The sequence below is a fragment of the Netta rufina genome, assembly GCF_964035555.1.
Source record: "Netta rufina genome assembly, chromosome: 5".
In the NCBI taxonomy this organism is placed as follows: domain Eukaryota; kingdom Metazoa; phylum Chordata; class Aves; order Anseriformes; family Anatidae; genus Netta; species Netta rufina.
Window position 1 is genome coordinate 42,940,271 of NC_140128.1, and position 26,749 is coordinate 42,967,019.

The 26,749-nt window shown below is 38.2% G+C and overlaps 1 protein-coding gene across 2 annotated transcripts; it reads right to left on the reverse strand.

Moving 5' to 3' along the window:
• Positions 1–626: 626 nt before the first annotated feature.
• On the reverse strand, positions 627–24,561 carry TOLLIP (toll interacting protein). Of its 2 annotated transcripts, XM_084287072.1 has the most exons (7): positions 24,447–24,561; positions 15,701–15,850; positions 13,130–13,312; positions 11,673–11,825; positions 10,363–10,453; positions 6,493–6,513; positions 627–1,775 (listed from the first exon to the last, which is right to left on the reverse strand). In XM_084287072.1, exons 1-7 carry the CDS (start codon positions 24,477–24,479, stop codon positions 1,561–1,563), a joined length of 846 nt encoding a protein of 281 aa, XP_084143198.1. In that variant the 5' UTR covers positions 24,480–24,561; the 3' UTR covers positions 627–1,560. The 2 variants fall into 2 exon arrangements, with proteins under 2 accessions (XP_084143198.1, XP_084143199.1); XM_084287073.1 differs by lacking the exon at positions 6,493–6,513.
• Positions 24,562–26,749: the final 2,188 nt, after the last annotated feature.

The following is a 26,749-nucleotide window of genomic DNA, read 5'->3' on the forward strand; positions in this document are numbered from 1 at the left end:
TCATGAATCACTCAAGAGCCTGGATTTCAAATGTACATTCATTCCAACTCTTGAAAATATAAAAGAGTATGGCTATTGTATAAAGTATTCAAACACAAACATTAAAAAGATAAAACAGCAACATTGCACATCACTGGAAAAAATAAACTGGTGCATACTACTTAAAGTGCATTACTTTACCATCTACACAAACAGACACTGCAGAAACTTAACCAACAGGTGTAACTGGTGAGTTCTGTAAGATTCTGCAGTTCCAAGATGAACTGTTATCTGAAAAATTAACACTAATAATAAATACAAGCGACCTCTAACCTCCTTGGAGGATCAGACTAATTCAGATATGTTCCATTGTCTCCCACAAAGAATTTATTTCCATCTGCATCAAATCGTAATAAATTGGGTTGGACCAGATGACCTCCAGAGGTCCCTTCCAACCTCAGCCATTCTGTGATTACAGCAACCATAATTAGTAAGTCACTGGGCAACTCATAATGACATTCAAAGATTCTGAAGCTATTTTCCATGCTTCTGATTTCAAATTACATGAAAAAATGTAATAGTTTTTCCTAATACAATATGATAACTTTGCTGAAACAAAGAAAGAAGCCTTATGACCAGATCATAAATTTTTCTTTTTTTTTTTTTTTAAATAAGTGACAACACCTTAAGTAGTTCTTTACGGCTTCATTAATTTCCCAGGTACAAAATCTTTCCTTCTGCACTCATCCTTTTGAATAGCCACGGGAATGCAGAAGTAGTAGCAGTAAGAGTGCAATTCGCAGTGGGAGTACATTAGGGTTCTGTCCTGTTCTCCGCTACAGCAGTTCAGACCTTCTAAGCTGAAAAGTTACCTGTTAAGATTTTACAGATACATGACCATACTATATTACAGGATAAAGCCCCAAAATACACACCAGATAACATACTGCTTTGGTGCTTGATGACTATATCAAAGATGCTCATTACAAATACCTACAGTGTAACCTAAACATTTAGCTTATTAGAATCAAAAAAATTCGCTCAAACAGTTGAATGTATCACAGCAATAACTAACCACCATAGGACAAGGAAAAGGCTTTTCTTTTAATTTCTGGCAGAAACAGGTTGCTTGATTAAACCTGAATACTTTAACAAATTAGTTATGTTTAGAAAGCAAACCCTTCAATGGAAAAGCAATATTATTTTTTTTCAATCTAACGAACAGTAGTAAATCCTGTACTGCATAGAATTACTTTTTAAGAACAAGTTTTTGAAATGGGGGAGAAAAAGGAAAAAAAGCAGCATTACTTTCTATCCCCCATCAGAACATAGCCACACAGGGCACAGCTGATAGTGAAGATGCTTCAGTGCTGTATTGTAGGACATACACTAAACTGAGTATGTACAGGTAGAGAAAGAAGGTGAAAAGATCCAAATGTCGAAGGACGAAAGGGAGTATAACCTTTCACATAGGATGCACTAACAGAAAACTGTTAGGAAATTCTTCCTCTAGCTAAATCCCTGGCTTGGCAAGTAAAACTAAGTGGCATTGAGGGCAGGGAGAATGCAGGAAGTGGGGATCTATGATTCTTCAGCCATCTGAAGCAAGGAGTTGATAGCTGCATTCTTGTTCCCCCTCTGAGCTTCTAGCACTGAGCGGATAACTTCTCTGTCCATGTTGGGAAACATGTCCTGGATAGACTTCAGGTCCTCTTCATTACACAGGTGCTGAGGGTTGACTGCAGGAGGTGGTATTGCCACAGGTATCATGTCTGGATTGCAGACTGCAGGCATCCCTGCACACACACAAAAAAAAAATACAACACAAGCATGTGAGGAAAATTAATGATTCTGAAGAAGAAAGTGGCTCATCCCTCCCCACTAACCCACCAACTTCAGCATTTATTTATTTTTTCATCTACTCTGGAAAAGAGATTTCAAAGACTGTTGCAATCAGAACACATTTTTCTAGAACTGGACCTCTGCCCAAGTTACGTTCCAAAAGCAATATGGTAACAGGTACAGCTCAAAATTAGATACAACCTGTATTAACCAGGTTTATACATGAATCACTAACCAAACCTTAAACATATTTAGGTCCTGTGGTGTGATGAACAAGGTATTTTTACTTCAGCATTATACATGACTGGTAAGTAGACATTCAATGAATGCAATCTCTGTTGGAGGAAGTTAGGTCCGCTAAGAGATTGGACCATATTCAGGAACAAATCTTAAGCAAACATTTTTTCCTGGTTGAAGTTCCATCTAGTAAAGCCTGCAAAGTCACAAAGTAGCAAAAAAGCAATCCCTCTTACACCCATAGGGGTGCACACTGTTTTCCCTGTCCCTCTGCCAGAGTGCAAATGTGACATTTTTCATGCACTTTATTGCTATGTGAAATTAAAGCACTGTTGGTTTAGAAAGACAGTTTTAGAAAATGGGGTTTTGAATTCTGATTAAAAAGAATTATTAGACAAAAGACCCTTCTCATCACTTGAAAAGTTCTACCACTAGTTCAGACTAGATCTGTTGCTGAAAAACTACCACTTGTTTTTATAGAACTGAAACCAAGTATAGTAGTACATTTAGAGGATTTTTAATTTCTGAAAATAGCCTATTTCACTAAAAGCCAGCCCTGATTATCTTAGTCCCACATTCTATGCATTACTTTAGTTCTGCCTTATTGTTTTTAAAATAGGGAAAGAAGAACTACCTGCATCTAGATGCAAACATGGCACCAATTCATAACTCAGAACAATAAAGTCTTCACATTTGCTCTCTACTCCCTTTCAAATATTTTATCCACTTTGACCTCTATTCACCTGATACTTTCATGGAATAGTCCACAGTAATTCAAAGATCTGTATGTGTAGCAATAGTCAATCAAAAAAGCACCACTAAGTATTTTATTTTTACCACCTATTTTTATCTTTACACATAATATTACAATGTTGAAGTATGACACTATGTCCCATTTACTTAGTAACATGAGATTTTTCTGCAACCTACTGCAGTCAAAGAGACTTAGAAAACTAAGTGGTTTTATTTTGACACGTTATCTATTAGTCCCCTTCTCTTGATTTCATCTTTAAAAATACAATACACCCCACTAACAGCCTCCCTCTATTACGGAATCGCTCAATGCTTATTTTCATTTGTTCGGCAGATTTTCAAAATAGCTACTAAACCAGAAAAGAACCTTTATTCCTACCACATGCTATCTTAGTACAAGAATCTTTAGCAAATGACACTGTCAAAAATGCTGCTGACAACATGACATACAGAGACCACATCATCCTGACCTACACACTCACAGACTCACAATTTATAAGCTACATGCTTTTCCTACGCAACTGTCAACTCCTCCTAGAGTTTACCTAAGTGGTTTTTGTTGTTGTTTCTAAATCAAAGACTTAGAATCTTCATAGGTTTTAATTAGCTCATGGTATGTCATGAAAACATTTACTCCAGAACTGTTTCTCAATAAATTTCAATTTGCTATCCTCATCTAGAAGCAAAACAAATCAAGTAATAGATTACATGATATTTGGTTCCCCCAAAAAAGCATAAAAATACCCATTAAATGTTATCTTACCTGCATTTTCTTACTGATCATCTTATTAATTACTTGTAAACTCTACTTGGATCAGCTAAACACATCTGAATCAACTCTGGTTGACAATATACTGTAACTGAATATAGTTTGACTGTGTATTGCAATTATGATTTTACTCGATGTACTTTCTTCAGTTTGGACTTCGGTCCTATCCAACTTGATACAGGGGTGCATTACTGAATTGTAAAGTGTCTCCATAGTAATCATTCTCTGACTTAAATTCCTCTTGTAATCTTCTCAAGCTTTATTAGAAGTAAAAAAAGGAACCTAGATGCTTTTAGTCTAGGGTACAGGCTGCATCTATTTGAAAAGGTTCAAATTGCAACAAAGTACAAGCCCCCTCTCACTCTAATTTTATTACCCACACACTGCAACCACATCTTTGCCCAGTCATATGCAACACACCCCTACCAAGGGTATATATACTTTCTTCCACGACCTACACTTTGGCTCTAGAGCTTCATGTGTCATTTCAACCATGGTCCCTGGGATTCTGTTTAGCACTTTGAGATTATTTGAACATCTGGCAAATCAGACCATGGTAGTACCTCAGAGGCAATCCACAAAGTAGTCCTCAACAAAACTACAAACACAACTCTTTACTCAACCACATCCAACAGCACTTCGGGTTTCCTCTTCTGTAGCTTCAACACTCAACTCTCTCCTCACTCTTCCTACAAACAATCTAGGCACGTATAAAATGTGAACAAAGATGTGTGGCCTCAAAAATAAAGTTGAAAAGTACCTGAAAGAACAGAGCAATACAAGTTACACTTTACTTTTAACCTCAGCTTCCTAATTTTCTTCAGTAAGTCATCAGAACACAAAGATTATTCAACTATCGGCTTGTGTAAGAGCTGTCTGCAAAAAAGGCCCGTTTAAAGCATTAACCCAGATGAAACATCAAGTTCGATTCTCAAATACCACAGCATCCTATAGCTTACAAATGAAGTTTCAGTGTCTTATCAAAAATGTCAAGAACCATGAAGGTCACACAATTTTCTTACTGCTTTTATCAAAGCAAAATAACTGTGAGGCCAAACATCTGCACAGGCAACCAACTATTTTCAGTCTGAACAACTGAATTTAGAGACAAGATGTCTCCTCAGTATCGATCTACATTAACAATTTTAAAACTCCATTTTCTTCAGCTCTTATGTTAATATAATTATTTAATGTTCTCTACATTCACGCTATATACAAATGTAGGAATCACAGCAATATTTAATAAATATTTACCGTGGTAAGTGCTTACTTTTCATGAAGCTCAACAATCAAGCTATAAAATTACCAATTTGAAGAGTAGCTTGCCTTTTTTTCACCCCCTTCTCTGTTGTTTTCCCCACCACAGACTAAAAGCATCCATCATTTCTGATTTACAAAATAGTAAGCAAGACTTAAATTATGTAGCATCTAAGTTTGTTTAACATACATACACACACAATTCAGACAATAGTTAAAATAAACTTCAGATTTTTCAATGTTCAGTAAAAAACTGCCTTACATATAAAGCAGCTCGTTCCACTAACAGTAGAAGACAAACTAACCCACAACAGCATCCTCTATAAATGGAACCCAATTCTCCTGTGTTGCTCTCAGGGACTAAGTTTTATAAATCAGTAGAATGGAGCAATGTTTTCTAGTTCAATGAAATGGCAATGGCAAACATGCTGGCATAAGCAATGGCATTCCAATACATGAAATGAGCATGTACAGCAGCAAGTCAGTTGCTACAAGCAGCAATGAAGCATCAAAGCCTTAACAGGGTCCTTTTTTCCACCTGCACACAAGGCATTACACACTTATTTTGTTGTTCAGTCAAGTACTCCATGTAATAATTCACTGTTACTGCCCCATGCACAGATCCTTCCAAAATAAACTCTCAGGAACCTCCTCAAAACAAGTTAATTTAAACAAATCAGCACCACTTTTTTTTTTTTTAAATCATATTCAAACATGACTTAATGATACTTGTTTCAGAAAAAAAAAAAAAACATTTCTAAAACTTTAAAAAAAGATGATGGCATCCATAGTGTTTCTTCTTCACAAACTGCCAGGTAAAATGAAGAGTATGGACCCACAGAATTTTTACAATTCCACTCCTCTGATGACACTAAATACACTGCAATAGCCACACCAGTTGTGTTTACAGTATTCTTCTGAAATTCAGAGCATCAAGAAATGACGTTACATTTCGCAAGACATAGTTCTAGAATTTTCTGAACATACTTGATTGAACACCAGTGCTTGTATTGAAGGATGTCACAATATCTTTGCACAATTCAGTCAGATGTGTCATAGTAAAGCAAGCCTAATTGAAGAAAATTTGATTTTCTGTAACATAATTCACCTTTAGAGTTCATTCAAAATCATATCAAATGCTTAACTTCACATGAATCTAAAACAGATGTGTATGAAAGATGCATACTGATAAAAAATTTTTACTGTTTTTAGAAAAAAAAGCTCATTTGAAGAATAACGGAAGGTAACTGACAGGCAGTCCTGTCAGAACGTCATTGCAGAGCTGAGTTCTTCACTTTCAAGTTTACAAGAAGTCATGACATCACCTCCTTCTCCCAGATCTTGCAGTAGCAGAACAACTGCAAGATTAGTGTCTGTCTTCCAAGAAAGCAGTACTGTCACTTAAAATTACCCACAGGCATCAAACAATTTCATAAGAATCATCACATCATCAACACTATCACCAATTGCTTTAAGCCTTACAGCTTGATACTGAACAGACACAATTTCAAGAGATGCATTAAGTTATTCTATTGTGACATCCAAGTGGCAGTACCGTGTGATACAGTCTGCTGTAACATAAAGCTGCCTACATGAATTCATGCAAAGACTTAGGTCAATGAGGATGGGAGTGAGAAAAGAGCTTGGAAACTTACCCAAAGCAAAGTACTCAAGCCCTATAGACAGGTGGAAATGAAGGGACGAGGGAAAAGGAATAAGACACGGGAAAGAAATATTAATCTATTTTTAAAAGAAAATGAACCGTTCAGTTTCTAAATGTGAAAGTTGGATAAACTGAGGTAACTGCGTAAAAACTCAATTACCTAATATCAAAACAAAATGCTGCTAGGGATTCAAGTCCCACAACTAATTTGCTTCAGCACTCTGAACAAGCTTCTCAGTGTGCTATTTTTATAGAAATAGTAATTAGAGGGAACAGAAAATTAAAATAAGCTAATAGGTGTTTTAGCAAGGATTATATTTTATAGTCCAAAAAGGACAACATACATCCACAGTGTTCTAACATATCAACACCACCATAAGCTAACTCATGAAACCCAATACTGACACCTAAAGGCGTAATTTACATAGAGGTACAAGTTTACCTCAGCAGAACTGATACGCTGGACTCTTGAACTTTTTTTTAAACCTAGTTCTTATGCAGGTGTTTTTAAGTCATGTGCAGACACATTTGCTATGTATCCCATGGGAAAAAAAAAAACAAAACAAAACAAAACAAAACACGAGAAATACAGGTTCATTGAACCAACTTCACTCAGCTTTTTTCATGCCTTTTACATCCTATCACAGATCAGCTTGGACTGTAAGCAACCAGCATGCCACTATGTATTATTCTACAGTGCTAAATCCACTAAACTTTAGAAAAGGCAACTAGAAGAGTATAGAGAAAGCCAACTTTTAGAAGATTGAAACAGAAGTTCAGGTTTTCCCAAACCCATCCCAAAGATATCATCCATGACAACTATAGCTTGTAGCAACTAGCATCATCAGAGTTTTTAATTTTTAAAATTTTCAAAATGAATTAACACCATACAAGAATATTGCAAGGTCATTTCTGCTTTCACCACAATCTCATCCCTACCATAAAATGTGGGGTAAAGACCAACACGTTACTTGTGCCAGCGTTTCAAGCCTCATCTGCTTACCACAGCATCTAACTGCTTGCTGCTACTATTCACCTCCATTTGTATGATAGAGAGGAGTGTAAGTAAAATCAGTTGCTTTCACTTTAATTAGAAGATTAGTTATTACGTATGCAAAGTTCTGAACAGAATATTCTGTTACACACAGAAAAAAACACAGTTTGGCCTTCATGACACAGCTAAATTTGACTTAACACTGTCTCACTGTAAAGCTCAATTATTTTGGACAGTTTCCACGAATCAGTGTTACACTGTTCTGGATAAGCATTCCAGTCCACCCACTGAATTTATTGTTCATCTTAGACAAGATTTAGATTCTGTCTTGCCCACCAACAGAATCCTCTCCGTTTCAGATGCAATAGGCTACATTCAGCACTGCTCTTCCACTTATCTCAAGGAAAGAAACAGACCTTGCTTATTGACTATGCTCATTTAAGTGGATAGGCTAAAAAATGGAACTGAAAAGATGGGAAGGTAAATATATTCCTGTGGCATATACTGATATCCTACCGCTGCCCTTCTTTAAGTAATCAGTCTTAAAAAGAGAGAAATCCCTGTACAATATTCCAAAGTATACCAAGAATTTCCCCAGAAGATACAGTCAACTCAGCTTGTCAGAGGCCAGTTGTTTACACGGATACAAACATCTTCCTGAAAGAGTTCGCAGAATCCAGGGGGAACATCTAGTTTAGTACACAGAAAACACTGTGACAATATTTCATGTCTTCCAAGATGTGCTGTCAGTTCCATTTACCATTTGAAATTACCTTTATTAGTTTTTTATTTATATTAGATTTTATAATTATGAGTGGGTCATTAGATTAGCGAACAGGCAAAAGCTTTAAAAACTCACAGTGCTTTGGGAAATTTTCATGGTGCCCACAGAAATTCTGGAACAGCAAACACAAAGCACAGTAATATTCAAATTTTTATCAAAAATACAGAAAATCTAACTTGACCAAGGGTGGCTTATAATAAGTTAGTTTGGCATTTATGAAATTAAGGAAATACTTTCAAGTTTTCTCAGAATAAAGAGAAGTTCTAATGGAGTGATGGGACTTCACAATGTTTTAAAAATACGAGTTACAGAATCAGGAAGAATTTTTAATAAAGGTTATCATAACAGTAACTGAATCAAATACGCTGCATCTTTGCAGAAGGGAAATACTCCAATATACACATCAATATGACTGCTACATAAAGATAACATTCATATGTAACACCTGACCTTTTATCAATCACATGCACTAAACATAAGTTGTTTGTTCACTTGTCCAAGACAATTTAATAAAGTATACCTGAAAATAGTCAAGGCCAACACAAACTTACAGAACACCAAGATACACAACTGAGTTTCAGTTTTTACCTCTTCAGCTGGATGTCCAGTTTCAGTTATATCTGAAACTGGTCTCTGCTTCATTTTCACTGAGCACAGTCTGACTAGCCCAGTAATTTTGCTACGTTAATATTGTTGGTTTCATCTGTTAAAGAAATCCTGTAGTTCTATTGTATTACTATAGGTACCACCCCAGCGATTAATTTTCATTTAACCACACACAAGATACTAAGTTTCAAGTTCACTGTTTCAGTGTATAGGGATGGGGTGAAGCTAGAAGTAAAAAGATGCAGCACCTAATTCAAACACAAAAACACTACACAGGAGTCTGGCTTACCACAACAGAAGCATTCTACAGGATACACACACTAATTTAGACTATTGGCCAAGAAAGATAACTCCTGAGAATTAAACTATAGAGATGAAAACACATTAAATGAAGCATATTGCGTGTTTTACATCAGGGAGTAAAGCATATAGCAAAACCTTTCCGTGTTTTGCTTTAATTTAACTCTGAAAATGAAACAGGCATTATTATTCCTTAAGTTATTGTGGAGGTTTGCTTTTGAATTTAAACTTCATTCTCTCTAACCAGGGATTGACTCTAGAAAAAAGAAATCTGTTGTGTCAGATCTGTGTCCCATATACTATCACTCATTCATATAAATGTATGAAAAGAAACTCAAAATATACTGATTACAAGATTGTTTTCTCTTAGAAGTATGTATCCTGCTGAATTCATGTACAAACTGGATCTTTTAAGGGCTCTAAGTAAAATAGAAAAAAATTAACTTTACTTACCTTTTACCTGGGTAAGACAAACACATGGTTATCTATATACTTTAAGCTTCTCATCTTTGACAGAAAAATTACAAAACCTGAAGTTAACATATCTTTCTATTGAAGTCCACAACTTAATTTGCACAGACCAAGACAAGTGACATCTGCTTTAGCTTGCCTTGACGTATTTCCACATCTCAGAGCTCCCTAACATTTCTCATTCAGAATGCTACAAAGCTCATGTGCTGCGTAGCAAGTTTCCAACAGAGTAACTTCAAAGACCACAGAAAGGATGATCCTTCATTGTCTATTTAAGCTGCAATTCTGACAGCAGAAATCATTTGGTGCACTTCCTGAAGCCTAAGCAGTTTCTCACCTGGATTGCCAGCATTTAAAAGCACACAACATATTAGTGTGGTCTGCCAGATACTTAGGTATGCAATGACCAATAAATCTAAACTATATATGCAGAAAGAGCAGCCTTCAAGCTACTTGTTCTGATTCTATTGCTATTTTAATCCATTTAGCCAAACTTATGCAGCTCTCTTAAAGAAGGTACAAGACTGAAATCAGACCTATACTTAATTCACTTGCTTTTCTCTCAAAAAATACCATGGAAAAAATGGTCAAAGTTTATAGCTTTTATAGCTTCCCCTTACATCCTGGAAAACAATAGAAGTTTGGTACCTATATCTGTAAAACCCTTTATCTGGAAGATTTAAGAGTCTTCTATGAAAAAAACATACCTGCTATAGGCACGTATCCCACTCCTTGCTGGTATACAGTAGGCATCAGGACCACTGGCTGGGGCTGCATCATCATGGCTGCTGGCAAAGACTTGACAAAGAAAAACACAACAGACATTAGAACAACTTTGGAGGGGGGTAGGGGGCAACATGACTAGAACAGCAACTAAAACAGCGTTTAACAAATGCCATACTGTGATACTGACTATGAAATACAGACTTTCAATATAACTGTAGTAAGGCCTACCTAAATCTATAGAAAGCAAATTCTCTAGCAAATTAATTACAGTCCCTTTAATTTACAAAAGATCTGAGTGTAAATCAGCATAAGCACATCATATCAAACTATCCCTTCACAGCAGCTTGATAAAACTAGCCACTGAAAATTTATTCCTGAAGCAAATTTTTAATATGGCTTTATCGGTTTTCTTATTTCACAAGAATAAAGCATATGCTGCATTCATCAAATGAAAACTTAAGGCAAAACTGAATTTCATTAAGAGTGATAGAATGCTTCGAGAAGCAAATACTAGTTCAAATCAATTTTGAGGTAAACTAGTACTTCAAATAAAGTATCAGTTCAAGTATATCCCCTTTTACTACCACAATTCCTGTTCACTTTGATCCTGGACAATATGAGCAGGTCAGATTCCCTGTGTAGCACATTCACTTGCAGATAGTTTTAAAGGTTAATAGAAAAAAATCCTTTATCCTACGAATGAAGGGAAAAACCGTTCAGCTCTGGGGCCAAATGTGAATCTTGAACAGCACCTGTTTGCTCTTGTGCACTCAGCAGCAACCTGGAACTTCTGATCATGTGCAAGCATAGTAGGAAGCATTCAGGGGTGACCATGCTATCCAACAACTACTTATGCCAAAGATGACAGGCTAGAGAACAGCACAGGAGCTACTAAATGGATAAGAATAAGTTAATAGTTCAAGACCAAACGAACAAGAATGGAAGTAAAAATTGCAGTCAAACTTTCCAGAAAGACTTAAGACAGAAGAGTTGTCAGTAGTTTTTCTTTTAAATTGACATGTCTTTCTAAGTATTTAAGGGCAGGAACACAAATTATCTTAATGTTTTAATAACTACAAAACCAAATAAGTATTCATTTACCACCTCACCAAGGAAGTACTGTATTTACAACTAGTATTTTTGTCTGCTCTTCCCCAAGGTAAGTATAATTATTTTAAACACTAACACATGCACACAAAAAGAATAGTAAAATACAATGGAAACACTTCTACTTTAACCTCAAATACTCCCTTCTGTAACCCTTCTTCTTCTCACCCCTAACTTATCTTACCGTGTATGACATCACCAGATTAATCATTCCTTCTTTGTCATCACCCTGCCTTCCACTCAGGCTATACCATTCGTCCTCCACATTTCCTTGTTTCAGAGACTCAGGAATTGTAATGTGTGTCCAAGCAATGCGGTCATCCATTGAAAAGGCTCGCTGAAAGGAAAACAAAATGGTGTCCAGATCATTTCTAAAAACACTGAAGAGAACTGGCACCAAAATGGAGCCCTGGGGAATCAGTGACTGGCCACCAGCCTGATGTAATTCCATTTACTAGAAGCCTTTGAGTCTGACCCGTCAGCCAATTGTTTGCCCATTGCATCATGTATTTGTCTAGCTCTATGCTGGACATTTTGTCCAGAAGGATACTGTGAGGAACAGCATCAAAACCTTTTTTTTTTCCCTTGCCTGAATTGACATAAAGCAAACAACAGACACAGAAATATTTTACATAGTATTTCAAGTCTCCATCTGATTAATCAGCCAGAATGCAGAAGGTTCTACCTGTAAGGCAGAAGGTATGTAAACAGGCCTGTATCTGTAAATAATAATCACTTGTGAGCAGTCAACATACTACTAAGAATCAGCTCCTGCTTACACTGTTAAAATAGGCTGTGAACTCCAGTGATTCAAGAGCAGATAAAAGGAATGATGTGCCACCCCCTGCTGCAGCAATGAAACAAACTTCAACCAAGTCATAGCCTCTTAGATTATCAGAGAAGGCACATTTGTGCTAAATCTAAGTCAATACCCTGAACTGGAACAACTGAGGAGGCAGCACATATTCCCTGCTGCCAATAATAACATCTAGCAGAAGAACGTACTAGAATTCAAGATAGTACTACTCTTCTAGGTAACCTTTGTAGAGCAGATTACCTAACTGAGCTGTTAATCAGATGTACTTTATCTCTAAAAAAAAAAAAAAAAAAATCAAACTGTTCACAAGGTAGGAATTTATTAACACTGTATGTTAAGTAAAACATATGCAAGAGCCTACATGAGCTTACCATACTGGCCTGAATTTCCTTCCCAGATTTAAGTTATGTTTCTACTAATAAATTCTAGTGACTACACCTTATATAAAGGACTGATTTATTAGCATTTATGAGCTTGCATACAAGCTCTTCCTGGGTTAGAATAAAAATGAAATTTTTTGGCTAAACCAGCATCGTATAAACATGCTATTTAACAGGAACATTACAGAATATAAGGCTACAGCACATTTTGATAGTGAAAAGGAACTAATATTCAGCTACCCCTTATCAGCTACAAAGCTGTGACATTCTTGGGGCAGAGCAAAGGCTTGCACATTGCTATCTTGGGATTCTGATAAATCTGCATCACTTCCCAGAGAGCACAGCTAAGAAACAGCCTTTGCTAATTCAATCCTACCTTCCAAGATTCTACCCAAACCTCAACCCAAAGAGGGGATGAAGAAGATTAAATATACTCATTCTGACCTCATCAAATATCTCTAGGTAAAAAGAATCCACACCCGGGGGTACAGTGCACTGAATAACTTTGTTCCAGCGGGGGTTCTTGGCTCCATTATGTGCTGTGGGGGTTTCATACACAGCATACCCTAGACGTATTCGACAATATGGATCCATGCGGGTCATTCCATAGTTCTTTGCCAATTTTGCCTGAAAGAGAAAAGAACCTTTAAGTGCATAATGTTTACACTAACTTGTGAAGTAACTATTATTACTTTATAAAGAGAATCAGAGGACAAAACAAAGGACAATAATGAATTGTAATGACAACAGGGGAGAGTCCTTTAAGAGAATCTTTAAAAAGAGATTCTTCTTTCAAACTGTCTGCTGTAGAAAACACTTACGTAACTTAAACATCTTCACCATAACTAAACAAAAAACAACAGATGCACAATTATAAGGAAAGTTCAATTTTTGCCTTGGTTTCTGCTATCCAATATGCAGTTACAAGTTTCGTGTGATAGGTAACCTATCCTCTTCACCTGAAGTACTTTTAAAGGATGAAATACAGAAATAGAGAAGCTTCAAGAATATCAGAAGGTTTTCTTCACAAAGCCAATTCAACTCAGGTAAAATCTAGTTATTTATTCTTGTCAGAGAAAAAATGATCTGATGTGTGCAACTGATATTACTTAGTTCAGTGGGCAAATTAAGTTCTAAGCTACTATAAAGACAGATGCAGTAAATAATCAGAAGATATCTAACTTACTTTTGCTGTAACAGAGAAACCGGGGAAAAAAAAAGTTGATAATAGTCCTAAAGACAACACTGAGTACTGCTGCATAGGTGCGCCAAAGTAGAAATGAAAATTTGACGCATTTTTGGCTTGTGTAAGTAACCTTTTTTTTTTTTGTTACAGAAAGAAAAGTGACAAAGTGGTGCCTATGTCTCCCACCAGTAGGAGATCTAAGGAGTTCAAACAGTTGACACTTGCAACAGATATAACAGGTGTAACTCCATCCTGGAAGGCCCTTTACTCATTCAGGTCACACACTAGTTCAATAATTCAAATATTATTACTGGTGAGAAATATCTCACACTGTTTCTTGTAAGTCTGGGCTTTGCAATTAAGTAGGAAATTTCGCACCCAAATCATTCTTCTCTCTCGACTCTTAAATCCAGAGATTAAAAAGCTTACCATAAAGTGTTACGAAAAGAAAACAGTATTTATATTACTAGATTGACAGATTATGAGTATATAATCAATTGTGCTTAGATAAACTTATCACTATTCCTGCGTATCTTCAAGAAAAAAAGCTGTACACACCTTCCAAAAAAACATTTTCTGATTTCTCTCCAGTTTATTAGTAGCAGAATCAGCGCACGTACTTAATCAACAGGTATTTAAATAAATACAAAATACTTCAACCAGCTTTTCGTGCTCCACAGGTTAACTACGCCATGGTAAGTCTCCTCTCCAGAGTACCACATGCCTTAATATGCAACCAAGATTGCTGCAGCAATCTTGCATGAATTCCCGGGCAGGCACAGAAAACAGTTTCGGGACACCATACGATCTGCTGTTAGTGAAGCCACGTTGACTGTCATCAATCACCTCCTTATTTTCCACATGCCTTAGCACATTTTCTTGGAGGATCTGCTCTATGACCTCGGCTGGCACAGAGGTGAGACTGACTAACTGTTAGCTGCCTGGGTTTTCCTTGCATAGGTTATGAAGGAGGAAACTGACCACTGAAAGATACAAAGGGAGGAATGATGCCTCTTTTCCTGTGAGATCCTATGGTTTTCCTCCACAGTAAGGACCTCACCTCACCATTAAGGCTGTAACCATACTCTCACTATACGAGCCTTCATGCTAAAATTTGAGGCTAAACCTATCTTTGGTATTCTTTTAGAAAAATGACATGAAAACAGCACTTGTAAATAGATGAGGTGTGTTAAGTTCACGTGAGGGACATCTGGTATGCTAATGTAGGTATTACAGAATTGTGTTAAGATAGAACATTTTTAAAAATTGAAAGCTTATAATGAAGGCAGCAATAAAGCACTGCCAAGAGAACAGAAGAGGGAGATAACAGAAAAGAGGAAGCAGAAAATAAAAAGCTAAGACTATACTCATAATTAATTAGAAAACCTGCATAAAGTACTGGAAAAAAGCAGCAAAAGGCCTTAAAGAAAGCAGGGACAGAACAAAGCAGCCACTTAAGGAAAAATACGTAAGCCAACTGCAATTTCCTACAATAGACTCAAAATTGCTAATGTCTTCCAATACTCGGTGTTTCTACAGGAAGCCTTCTTAAGTGAAGTTCTTAGAAAAAATCTGTTCACTGTAAGAAAAACATTAATTTTATTATCTGCTATAATAATAAGCTTTATAGGAAATTGCTGTGCCATACATGACACAGCTAAGAAAAAAATTTTAAAAAGCACTGACTTACAGAAACATGAAGATAGAAAAAATGTTATGAACTCACTTCCCATACACAAGTAATTTAGTAACTCAAATTCCAACAGTCTTTCATGGCCATTAATGGGAAAGGATTGAAGTTTGTTTTACAAATATGGTACGATTTATACCTGTACCACAGTAATGCTGAGTCTGCCTACTGTACCCATTGGTCCTCCATACTGTAGCTGTTGAGCTGCTTGGGCATCCAGTTGGATTTGCTGTTGCTGCTGGGTTGGAGTGATACGAAGAAAATCTTGAGGAAGCTCACCAACATATACCTTTAAAAAAAAAAAAATCGTCTTTAAACATGTCTCCTACTTTCATAATGAACAATGGGAAAGAATGAAAAAAATCAAAATCATAATAAAAACATTCAGCAGCATTTTACTCTGTTTTGACAGCACGAATAAAGAACTAGTTAAATGACAGAACTGCCAACTCACATGACAAATGTACTCACGCTCTCTTTTAAAAATACTCATTTCCAATATAAGCCTCTGGGGGGGGGAAAAAAAAAAAAAAAAAAAAAGAGTTGGACATACAGAATCCAGGCTGCTCTGCCGCTAGCCATTTAACTAGTCCACACAAAGGTCAGGTCTACCAAGTCTTACATCCCATTCACACATCACATCCAATGCCGGCCAGTTATTTCACTTATCCATCACTTGCTCTATCTGATCATTCCCGTGACAAAATGGTACTCTTTCAGTATGAAAGAGCACTGAAATAGAGATGATAAAGTCCAATATGCTTTCATTATCATTAATGCAAGCTACTGCTCAATGAAGTTTCCAGTATTTTTACACACACCCACAGCAGATGCAACTGCTGCATAAATCTTTCCAAAATACTTGGTGCAACGCACTATTTGAAAGGGTCATCTTCAGTCATCCTCAAGACAGATCACACAGACAACATTTCCTACAAATCAAATCCTTCAACGGAAAGATCTCCTAATCATTTTCCAATGTTAAACACAGTCTGCAACTAACTGTCAATTTTTGGGATAGAATCCCACCATACTCAATAACAGAGGAATTCCAAAATTGGCTTACCACTGAAATGCACAATGATGAAAAATCTTAAGTAGAAAAGATGGAGGGGAACTCTGTCACATGTAGTAATGTGAATCAGCGATCACCATTTATGTAATGTTTATGGCATAAGAAAGGTAAGCTTCTACATGTTACTTGTCAATTCAACAACTCTGCTTGTTTCTAGGTTTTAAATGCTCAGTGAATACTACCACCAAACACACTCAGAGGGATCACCATGCTAAAATAGAGTATAATATAATAAGCAGCATAGAAAACTCATAATTAAGCTCATTTCTGTTGTCTCTAGAGATGCTTACATATTTAATACAAAACTGTCCACTGCATCAAGACAAAAGACAGTGTAATCTCTTATGTTACTATCCCAGACAAGATTACTCAATTGCATACCTGGCAAATGCATGCCCACAGAACAACATACTTTAGGAAGTTAAAAGGCCCTGAGGACATAGCTTCTGAAGATTAGACAGCGCTTGCATGCCGAGATTGCATCTGAGATAGCAACAGTCACATGAAATGCGATTTGGCAAGAGACGCCATTTCTGTTCAAGAGCCTCAGGGATCCTGGCAACAGTAGGTGTTACATGCCAGAAAGGAAGTTTATCAAAGCAGCCAAGGAGGAAGTACTGAATGCCTGCTGCTAGGCTATTACAAGGGAGGGAAGAGAATCAGTTTTGCTTACCCATGTCTTAAAATCTTACAATGAAAAAACAACTGTTACAGAAAGTGAACATTTTAAAGGGAACTTTAAAAAATAGTTTTACAGTATCCATTAAGACCACTGATTTAGAAGTGAATGCTTTGCTCATGTTTATTAGACTCTTACTTTGTTAAAGCAACAAATTCGTTTTTCATGCAACACCACTTTGCTGAAGGCATTACGTAAGCATTACCATTGTGGCAGTGCTGGAAATAACTCAGGAGAGAACAGAGAACTACAAAAAATATTCCTTACAGAGAGTGTGCACCTCATATGTTATCTTCTCACAACCAGGCAAGTTTGACATTTGGATTCCTCATAATAGCTGCTTCCTGAAGAAAATAACTCCATAAATAAATTAAAAGCTATTAAATAAGCTATTTGCAGAAAACTATTGGATATTTAGTAGCACTCTAACAGTGTGAACAACCAGTATGTAAACTAATGAATCCTCAGCTGATAGCTGAACTTTCATCAGCCTTTCCAGTCACTAATATGTTTACCCATAAAATATTTTTATCCACCAATCAAACATTTGCTTTATTGATGCTTGAGTAATAACTATCATGATAAAAACAGGCTAGTGCTGATTTCTAGGACATTCTACCATCATTAGAAACAGGATATAAATGAATGCCACTGTATATATGTGAGGCCTCATTCGCTACACAGTGTAAAATCCTGGTAGCCCACCTGGAAGACAATAATTCGGACTGAATCAGGCATACAAACAATCCTCCTCAGATAGCCAAAGAAATTGAATGCTTTAAGAAATCAAGCCAGAAGAGCAGAAGTTACTTCTACCAAGACAGCAACCAGCAGCTTAAAATTTAAGAAGTGTGGGGGGCGACGGGTGGAAAGAGGAAATAGACTGAGCTAAAATACCGTGCTAATCTTGAAAGAATGCTTATTTAATTTAGGTTGGAAATGAGACAGGCCCTGTAGCAGCCTTCTTATTAAAATACACATTATTAAAATTATATATATTTAAAGTAAAACACAGTCCATTTAGGAAAGATTTGAAATGGCACCAGAATTAGAAAGGCAGTGAATGGCATTTGCAACATAGCAGGTCCTCTCTAATCCTTGACAACATTCAGAGATTTTCAAATCTGGAATTTTTAGCATCTTTAAAAGCATGCATCATAAAGATTTCCTATAGCCACAAGCGGTGGCTGCAGCTCTGGAAATACATTGCCAAATGTTCTAGCTGCCTCTGCCAGCTTTTCAGAAAACAGGATAGCATATTTTATTTGGTACAACTGTCTAACATGGACATTGGAAAACTTTATTCATTCATGATGGTCAGACAAGTGAAAAACACTATAAACCAGTCTCTGCACTGAGATCCAAAAGAGACAGACAAAATCTGTAAGGAAGACCAAAGCTTTCTCACAGCATCTAAGCTGATGTTAGGCCATTCACCTATCTCACACAAAACTACACTCTTAACCTAGAACTGCAAAACAGACAGCACCAGAAACTGAAACCCGATAATGTAATTAAATTCTTAAAAGATCCGAGTGGCAAACCCCTCAAGAGAAATAGTGGGGTACAGGAGATACATACAATCCCATCTTAAATTCTCAGCTCTGAGTGAGATCTGGTACAGAAGTCCCAGTGGTACATTAAATAAGCACCCAGCAGAGATGCTCATGGAGGAAAATACATTAATCAGTAAGATCTCATGCTGGTTATCAGTTGATTCCATATAGATGGAGACAAACCAATAGCGTACAATCTTTATCTGTAGAGAAAACAGACAATTTTTTCCTCTTCAAAATATTTAGAAGTAGGCAATTGCCACCTCCATATCCCAATCAAAAATAGAGTTGTATAACCTGAGTTCAACCACAGTTTATTTTTAAAGCAAGGTGAACATAAAAGACAAGCTTGTATCCTGCTCAATACCCAATTTAAAAACAAACACACTTTTAACACTTAACATTTAAAGAAGAATGTGAAATTGAACTCCACTCTACCATCAATTGCAGAATAAAATGTTCCAATCTGAATTGTACTAGATTCTTTTTAAGCAAGACAAAAATGACAGCGTCATGACAAAACTACAATTCTGAAGCAGACATTTAGCAGGCCTTCATAAAATTTTCTTCATAAAATTACTAGGCCTGCCTAGTAATCACTTCTTAATAAGCTTCACTGACAGCATTACTATCAAAAACGAGTTATCTAGACAAAAATATTGCCCCTTCTGTCTACTAAAGCCATGTAACATCTTGTTTTGAGGATTGTTAGTGTGAAATGTTGCAGGTGCAAAAAACTCATCTCAACTCACTCCTTCAAACTGAAGGCAGCATGGTGCTCCACAGCTGTTGAGCCTAACACAGGGCTGTCAGTCTCATCCTCCTGTTCCTTCTCACTCCCAATTCTGATGCAAGATTAGGTGGTGACAATGCCACTGTGAAGTAAGCTACCACAAAGGGCTGAACAAATGAAAATGCAGTAAGTGTTGGAGGTAAAAGAAAGAGGAGGGGAAGTCATCAGGCACCTTACCTAGCTCTATAACTGATGATGCAAGTTCCTCCATAATGAAGGGAAAGGCAACACGGCCCAAGGACAAGCACAAATGCTCTGACTTTGGGAACCATGATACCTTCAGAGAAATGTAATTAAGGTTTCTACACTTGCAAATGACATCAGAAGTTCTGATAGTAGGTTTCAGAGAAATTTCATGCTAAAGAGCTATGAAACACCTTAACTACTCAAAAAAGCTCTACATATTTATCTTTAAATGGTTTCACTGTTTTTAAGAAAGAAGAACTGGGTGAATAAGAGAATTTTGAACTATTCTACGTTTTGCATGCTAAAGAAAAAAATTGGGACCAGATTGGATTAAACCAAAGGTGTTGAAAGAGCTAGCCGATGCTATTTTTCAAGGCTATTCTCTATCATTTTTGAAAGGTCATGGAGATTAGAAGTCATCCCCCATAACTGGAGAAAGACAAATGTTGCACCCATCTTTGAAAAGGGCAGAAAGGATGATGTGTGAAATAACATGCAAGTCAGTTTCACTCCAGTTGCCAGGAGATTCACAGAGTGAGAAGTCCTTCTGAGAGCCATAAAAGAGGGTACAAGGAATAGTCAACATTTTCCAAGGGTACAAAATGCCTAGTTGAACCAGACTGCTTTCTATCATAAAATTAGTAGACATGTGAATAAGTAGAGAACAGTAGGTTTGTTTACCTTGATTTTCACAAAAGGCTTTTCGAAAAGGTCACCGACGACATCTCAGTATCAAAGCTCAGTTATTACAATGTACACGTGGGTTGACCACTGGACAGAGGGAAAACTGCCCGGATTACAAAGTTCAGGAGTTGAAGTTCAGTGGTCAATGACACCAGGAGTGGGTTAAAAGCAAAGTTTCTCAGAGGCGTGTACCTAACAGGTACAGGTCTGAAACCTAACATGTGTGCCTAATGTTTTTTTCTTTTCAGTGACCAGAGGACAGGATGTACATTCATAAGTTTTTCAGGATGATGCTAAATTTGGTGGAGAATGGTGGTATGTTTGAGGATACCACAGCAACCACAGCATCTGAGAGAGATACTGGCCGAAAACTCATGAAATTCAACAACAACCATAAAATCCTGTACTTCGGACAGGAAAATCCCTGGCACTGGTACAGACTAAAGAACAACTGGTAGGGCAGCAGGGGGAAATCCATGGAAGCGCAAGTGAAAGGTGAATGAGCAGTGCATTCCCAGAACAACAAAACCTAGCAGCATACCATACTGCATCAACAAAAGCCTAGCCAGTAAACTGTGGAAAGCAGTCATTTCCCTTTATTCACAGCTGGTTAGACCACATCTGGAATAGTGCATCCAGTTTGGACCCATAGAAAGGGCTGCAGCACTGGACTTGCTAGGAAAAAACAGACCCTTTGTCTAGGGCAGAGGAATCTTCAGATGTACCTCGTAGGAGCTTTCCAGTAACTCTGAGGAGTTGAGAAAATGGAGCCAGGTTCTCTTTGTAGATACAGGGCAAGAAGAGAGAATTCAGTTGTCCAGCTGGAACAGGGGAAGTTTTGGGGGTGATGGGGCGATGCAAGGACAGCCACAGGTAGGAGCAAATTTCACTTTCTATTTTTTCTACAAAATTACTAGACATTTCTTACCTCATTCTTATGATTCTTTCTTTTTAACAGAAAGACTAATCTACTTACTTCCTTCCTTTGCTTCCTTATGCCTACCTGTAAGCACTTTACGAGGCATCACCTTGACAGTATTTTTCCCTTTCTACCAAGTATACGAACTATATTTAGTCCTGACCGAGCATTTTGCCACAAGCTATTGCTACTGGCTTTTCCCAGCACATTTAAATTTGTCCATGACGTTACATTGAAACATCTGCAAAACACATTCCACAGAGCAAAAGCACAGCCATTAACAAAGAAAAAGACTGATGTGGTTTCAGGGAAGAAGAAATTTGCAGAATAGGAATCTTTTGTGATTTGAAGGCTAAGTACGGCAGGAACTGTTATATTCAAAAATGAGTTACAAAGTGAAGATAAAATTAATGTCTACTGACATCTCAAATTCAAGAAGTGTTTACTGCATTCTTGAGCTACATTTCAAAACAAAACCAAGTAAAATCAGAGATGACAAGGCTTATGTAGTTAAATTGCAGTATTAGAACAAGGAAAGAGAGCTAATCGCACATACAAGCTGCTCATTATAAAATTTCCAATCATGGAAGCAGTGATTATTAGGGAAACCACAGGAGCAGAAATCAAAGTAGCCTAGCTTGGCACTTGATCTAAATTTTGGAGGATCTGGCACTTGCCAGCATTATGAATAATCACAGTCATCCATTTTGGCTGTGCTAGGCTAGCTGACATATCACAAATACGAGGTCTTGATGTCTCAAAGTTGAGACTTAACCTGAAGGCTGACCAGACTTTTTAGCAATATCCCTCACTTGGAAAACGTATCATTTAGCAGCCCTTCTGTATTCAGCTGTAGTTTAGATTTCAAAAGCTGTTTTGTTCTCAAAAATAACACAAAACATGAATTCACACTAATCTCCTAACATCCTGACCATAAATCTATGTTCTATCAGAATATCTACCATTAGCAGACAGAATTCCAGTTCTCTTACATCTCAAAAACTCAAGGTCAAACAGAATTTTTAATTACTCAAAAAAGCGTAGTCACGAACCAGAAAGCATAGGTATAAAAACAAGACTGGCAACAGTATAGCAGCATACTTTGTTTTCTTATCTGCATGAAACTGGAACAACCTTGAATATTTTCTTGTCTGTTCAAAATGAAAGAGACATGAGAACTGCTCTCTGCAGCCCTGAAGAAAAAATTGTTTCTCTATCCTTTAGCACCATTTAGTGGCTATTCATTTGTAATGCAGTTGTATATATAGAAATAAGCAGAATTCTATCTCTTGCTCTAGAGCAAATTAAACAAGGTGTGTTACATACTGGATCAGCATTCTCATCTATGAATGTCAGTTTTCCAATACTATATAATATAATCATTCATTTGAAAGCATTCAAATCTCTGAAGTGCTTAAGACAAAGAAGAAAAGCATGCACAATGTGGGGAGTACATAAGGAAAAAAAGAGAAAGCCAAGGCTATACAAAACAAACCCACGTACACCTTTCTACCTGCCAGGTAGAAATCAATTTTAAGTAACAGAATACTGTCAAAAGAACCTATAGGACTACCTGTGTAATTGTAAGACATGACATCCAGCATAACATCCTAGATGTTGAAACACATTTCCTTTACAACACTTAATGAAGTCTAGGAAATTTTGATCTTCAAACTGCAAGATAATAGCCAAGTCCAAGAAAGTTCTCACTAAAATCTTCTCAACCCAAGAGGATTTGAACGAGCTAAAACAAGCAGAGATTAAAGTGCTGCACTGAATATCAACAAGGTGTTTAGCACCTCATGAAATTAAAACTCTTCTTGGAAAGAAATATCTTCCCATTCCAGAGAGCACCTGCACAGTGTCACCTCTCAGCAGGTCAGGACTGCAGCCAGGCCCACTGATCAGCTTCAGCCATATCTCTGTTTGTTACCAGTCCCTGTGGATCCTCTTCAAGCACCAGTTCCCTTCTGTCTCTCCCACTTTTTCCAAACATCAGCTAAGGGATACCTAGAAATAAACTCTATTTTGTCACTTGTCTCTATATTTAATAAAATATGTCACATACTGAAAGAATGTATTTGGTTTAATCAAGCAATAAACTCACACCAAGCCTCTGGGGATAGAGGCTACCTAATTTATCAGATTCAGACAGAACAGCTGTTATCTTTTCAAAACATCACAAAGAGATAGCAGAAGTCTTAATTCACACTTTTTACCTTAATTCCTCATTGAAAACTTTTATCTTGACAACGAAACTATGATTAAAACCAAGTGAAAAAGGAATCCATTCTCGAAAACATGACAAGTAAGGCATTTTAATAAATAGAGGCTCACATAACATTACTGCCATAAGATAATAACAGAGATTCAGTTTTTCAGGATTAGTAATTTAATAATGCAGTCCTCTGGTCTCTCGGCAAAGCAAATAAAGTAGCCGTTTAAAAGAAACAAAAAACAGAAATGTAAATTAATTAAGGGGGAAAAAAAATCTTACTTCACCTGCAGAGCAATATCATGCTGCCCATTACTACCAGACCCTTCCAGAGAGAAACAGCACACGTGTAGAAAGATGTTATACCACCGAAGTTACACACCACACCACACAACAACCTGGCATAAGGGAAGATGATCCCAGAGCGTAGCCAGTCAATTAAACATTCCCCATTAACCCTCAGCACGAGCTCCCACAAGACTGTTAGACCGGACTGCTCAGCTGCCTTCCCCCCGCGGCTGCACACCACCCCCGGGCGCCCCTTTCAGCACCTTTCACCCCACAGCTTTCACAGACGGCTGCCTGAGCCTGCCCGGCCCGAGAGCAGCGAGCCCCCCGGAGCTCCCCCCGTCCCCACAGCCTCGCCGCCGGGCAGGGCGCTCAGCGGCCGCGCCTAGCCTCGCGGCGGCGGCCGGGAGAAGGCCGGGGGGCTCCTTTCTGCCCTCCGCCGGGGACCGGGGAAAGGAAGGCGCCGGGGCAGGCCCCGGGCGGCACTCACCGGGCCCCGTTGGGTGCTGACGGTGGTGGCCATGGCGCCTCCCTCAGGCCCGGGCGCAGCCGTTACGGCTCCAACGGCCCCAGCGTGAGTCGCCCGCGTCACCTGACCCACCCCCGCCCCTTCTGGCCCTTTCCAGAGCAGCCCCGCGCGCACGCGCACAAAGCAAAGCCACCGGGTGGCTTGCAAGGAACGCGGCGCCCCAGTCTCGCCTGCGCATGCGCTCGCTCAGCGGCAGGGAGGGGAGGTGGGGAGAGGAGCAGGTCTCGCGCACGCGCACTTCGGCGCTGCGGCCTCCGCAGCGCGGCGCGCCGCCGGCCGCCATTTGGGGGCGCCGCGGAGCTGGGGACGGGGCCTCGCGGCCGCCATTTTGTGGGCGCAGGCGCCGCGGTCCCGGGTTCTGTCGCTGTGGGGGCGCCCTGAGGGGAGCTCCCCGCTCCCACGCCGGGTCTCTGCCTGCTTCTGCCTCGTGTCGGGGCACTCCCGGCCGGCTGTGTGCAAGAAGGCAGCTTTGTTATTTATTTATTTATTTCTGAGCCCCAGCCATCGTCTGGGGAGCTGCCCCAGCTTTAATGGCTTTTCCTCAGCCGAGGATGTGACCTCCTTCGGCTCTCTGCGTGTGATCGCGGTTCTTGCCAGAAGAACAAAAGCCGCTTCCATATTCATCTGAGAGCTGCCTTGGGAGATAAAATCTGATCGTTGCAAAGCCTATTTAAATAACATAACTGTTTCCTGTTGTCAGGATCTGCTGCATGAATTTAGCCCTTAATTAAAATTCTAGTGCAGATTTCGGCAGCTGGAAATAGAACAGTGCAATTAGGAACACTCCAAATATAGCGCTGACTTTTTTCACACTACCATCTCATCTACATGGAGTGGGAACAGCCTCATCTTTTTACTTGTCTTGATGCTCAGAAAAATGAGTACTACGGGATATAATTGATTGGGAGCCATTGAACAAATATAGTTGATGCCAGATGTAACTCAACCAGGCAGCATTAGAAAAAGGCTCTAATATTCTTTGTCATCACGATCAACAGTTCCTCTGTTGGAAGTAAAATTTGGGTCAACCTGCAGAACTACGAAAGAAATAAATAATCCTTTCTTTCCTCCTGCTGATAGAAAATAAGCCAAATCTGAAAGAAATCATTTTGTTCTTAAAAAAGAAGGGTAAATTCAGCTTTTTTTTTTTTCCTTTTTTTTTTTTTTTTTTTTTTTAAGTAGTCCCTAAACAGTCTCTTGACATAGGCTGTTTGTTGGGCACAGTCAAGAGGCCAGTTTCTTGGAGGAAACTAAAGGCAATTTTTTTATTGCCTTTTTCCTCCTGTAGGTCTTTCAGCAGATACAGCGCACTACATGAAGGGGCAGTGCAATGTTAAATTGAGTGATAAAGAACGCTGAGTGTCTTACAATGTCAGATATGTGGCCTGTGTGTACAAAGCCTGTGTACTAATACATTAATTTATTACAAATGCCATCTAGATACAGCCTCTTTTGGTTGATTGGCTTCTTTGCATTTTTTCATCCTGTATAATTATGTATGTGCAACCAAGTTTCAGTGATGAAATCAGTTTCTTGAAGCAATGTGGTTAAAATGGTACATAAACCCCACAGAGGTAAGGGAAGAAAATCAGTGATTGTCTTCATAATTACAATCTTTGTTGTAAGGGCATGTTGGAGGGAAAAAGTGAGAACAAACCTCATTGTACTTCTTATGTTTGTAATTACACAGACTAAGAAATTATATCTTACTGTAACTGCCTCTGGTTTACTTAACTTGGATTATGTTCAGACTGAAGAGGCCTGGGTTAGCCACAAAAATTTTAGAGATTAAACATGAGAAAACATTATTTTCTCCATAAAATCTTATTTCAACTGAAAAAGTAGTAATACTATCTCAGAGAATCTTGAGATTTGCATTGCTCATATAGAGATTTGCAGAGACGAGAGTGAACATTGTGCTTTCCCAATAGCATTACCATTTTGTAACTAAATCTTTTATTTTCCTGTTTTGTTATTATTCCCAGGAAATACACGTTTTCCCACATAGAATCTACTCAGTGATTTTTAATCACCATGTTTAATCTATGCAGTAAAAGATCTGTTGTTACTACTCCCCCTAGGGTGAATTATTATCTAAAGGTGGCCTGGAAACTCCACAAAAATACCGGGTTTGCCATCTGGTGGAGATCCTCAAGAACAGCAAGTAGCCTTCGACCAGGACAGGCAGGTGTTTTTGCTTCCCCAAGTGCAGCATCACCACGAATAGGTGCAAAAACATTAGGCGAGGCATCTGATGTCAATCT

Coding starts and splice junctions, on each gene's coding strand:
- TOLLIP (XM_084287072.1), bottom strand. CDS start 24,479: ATGGCCACCACCGTCAGCACCCAACGGGGCCCG. Junction 6,514..10,362: donor GGGATACGTGCCTATAGCAG/GTATGTTTTTTT, acceptor ACCTGTCTATAG/GGCTTGAGTACTTTGCTTTG. Junction 1,776..6,492: donor GCTTGAGTACTTTGCTTTGG/GTAAGTTTCCAA, acceptor GTGTGTGTGCAG/GGATGCCTGCAGTCTGCAAT.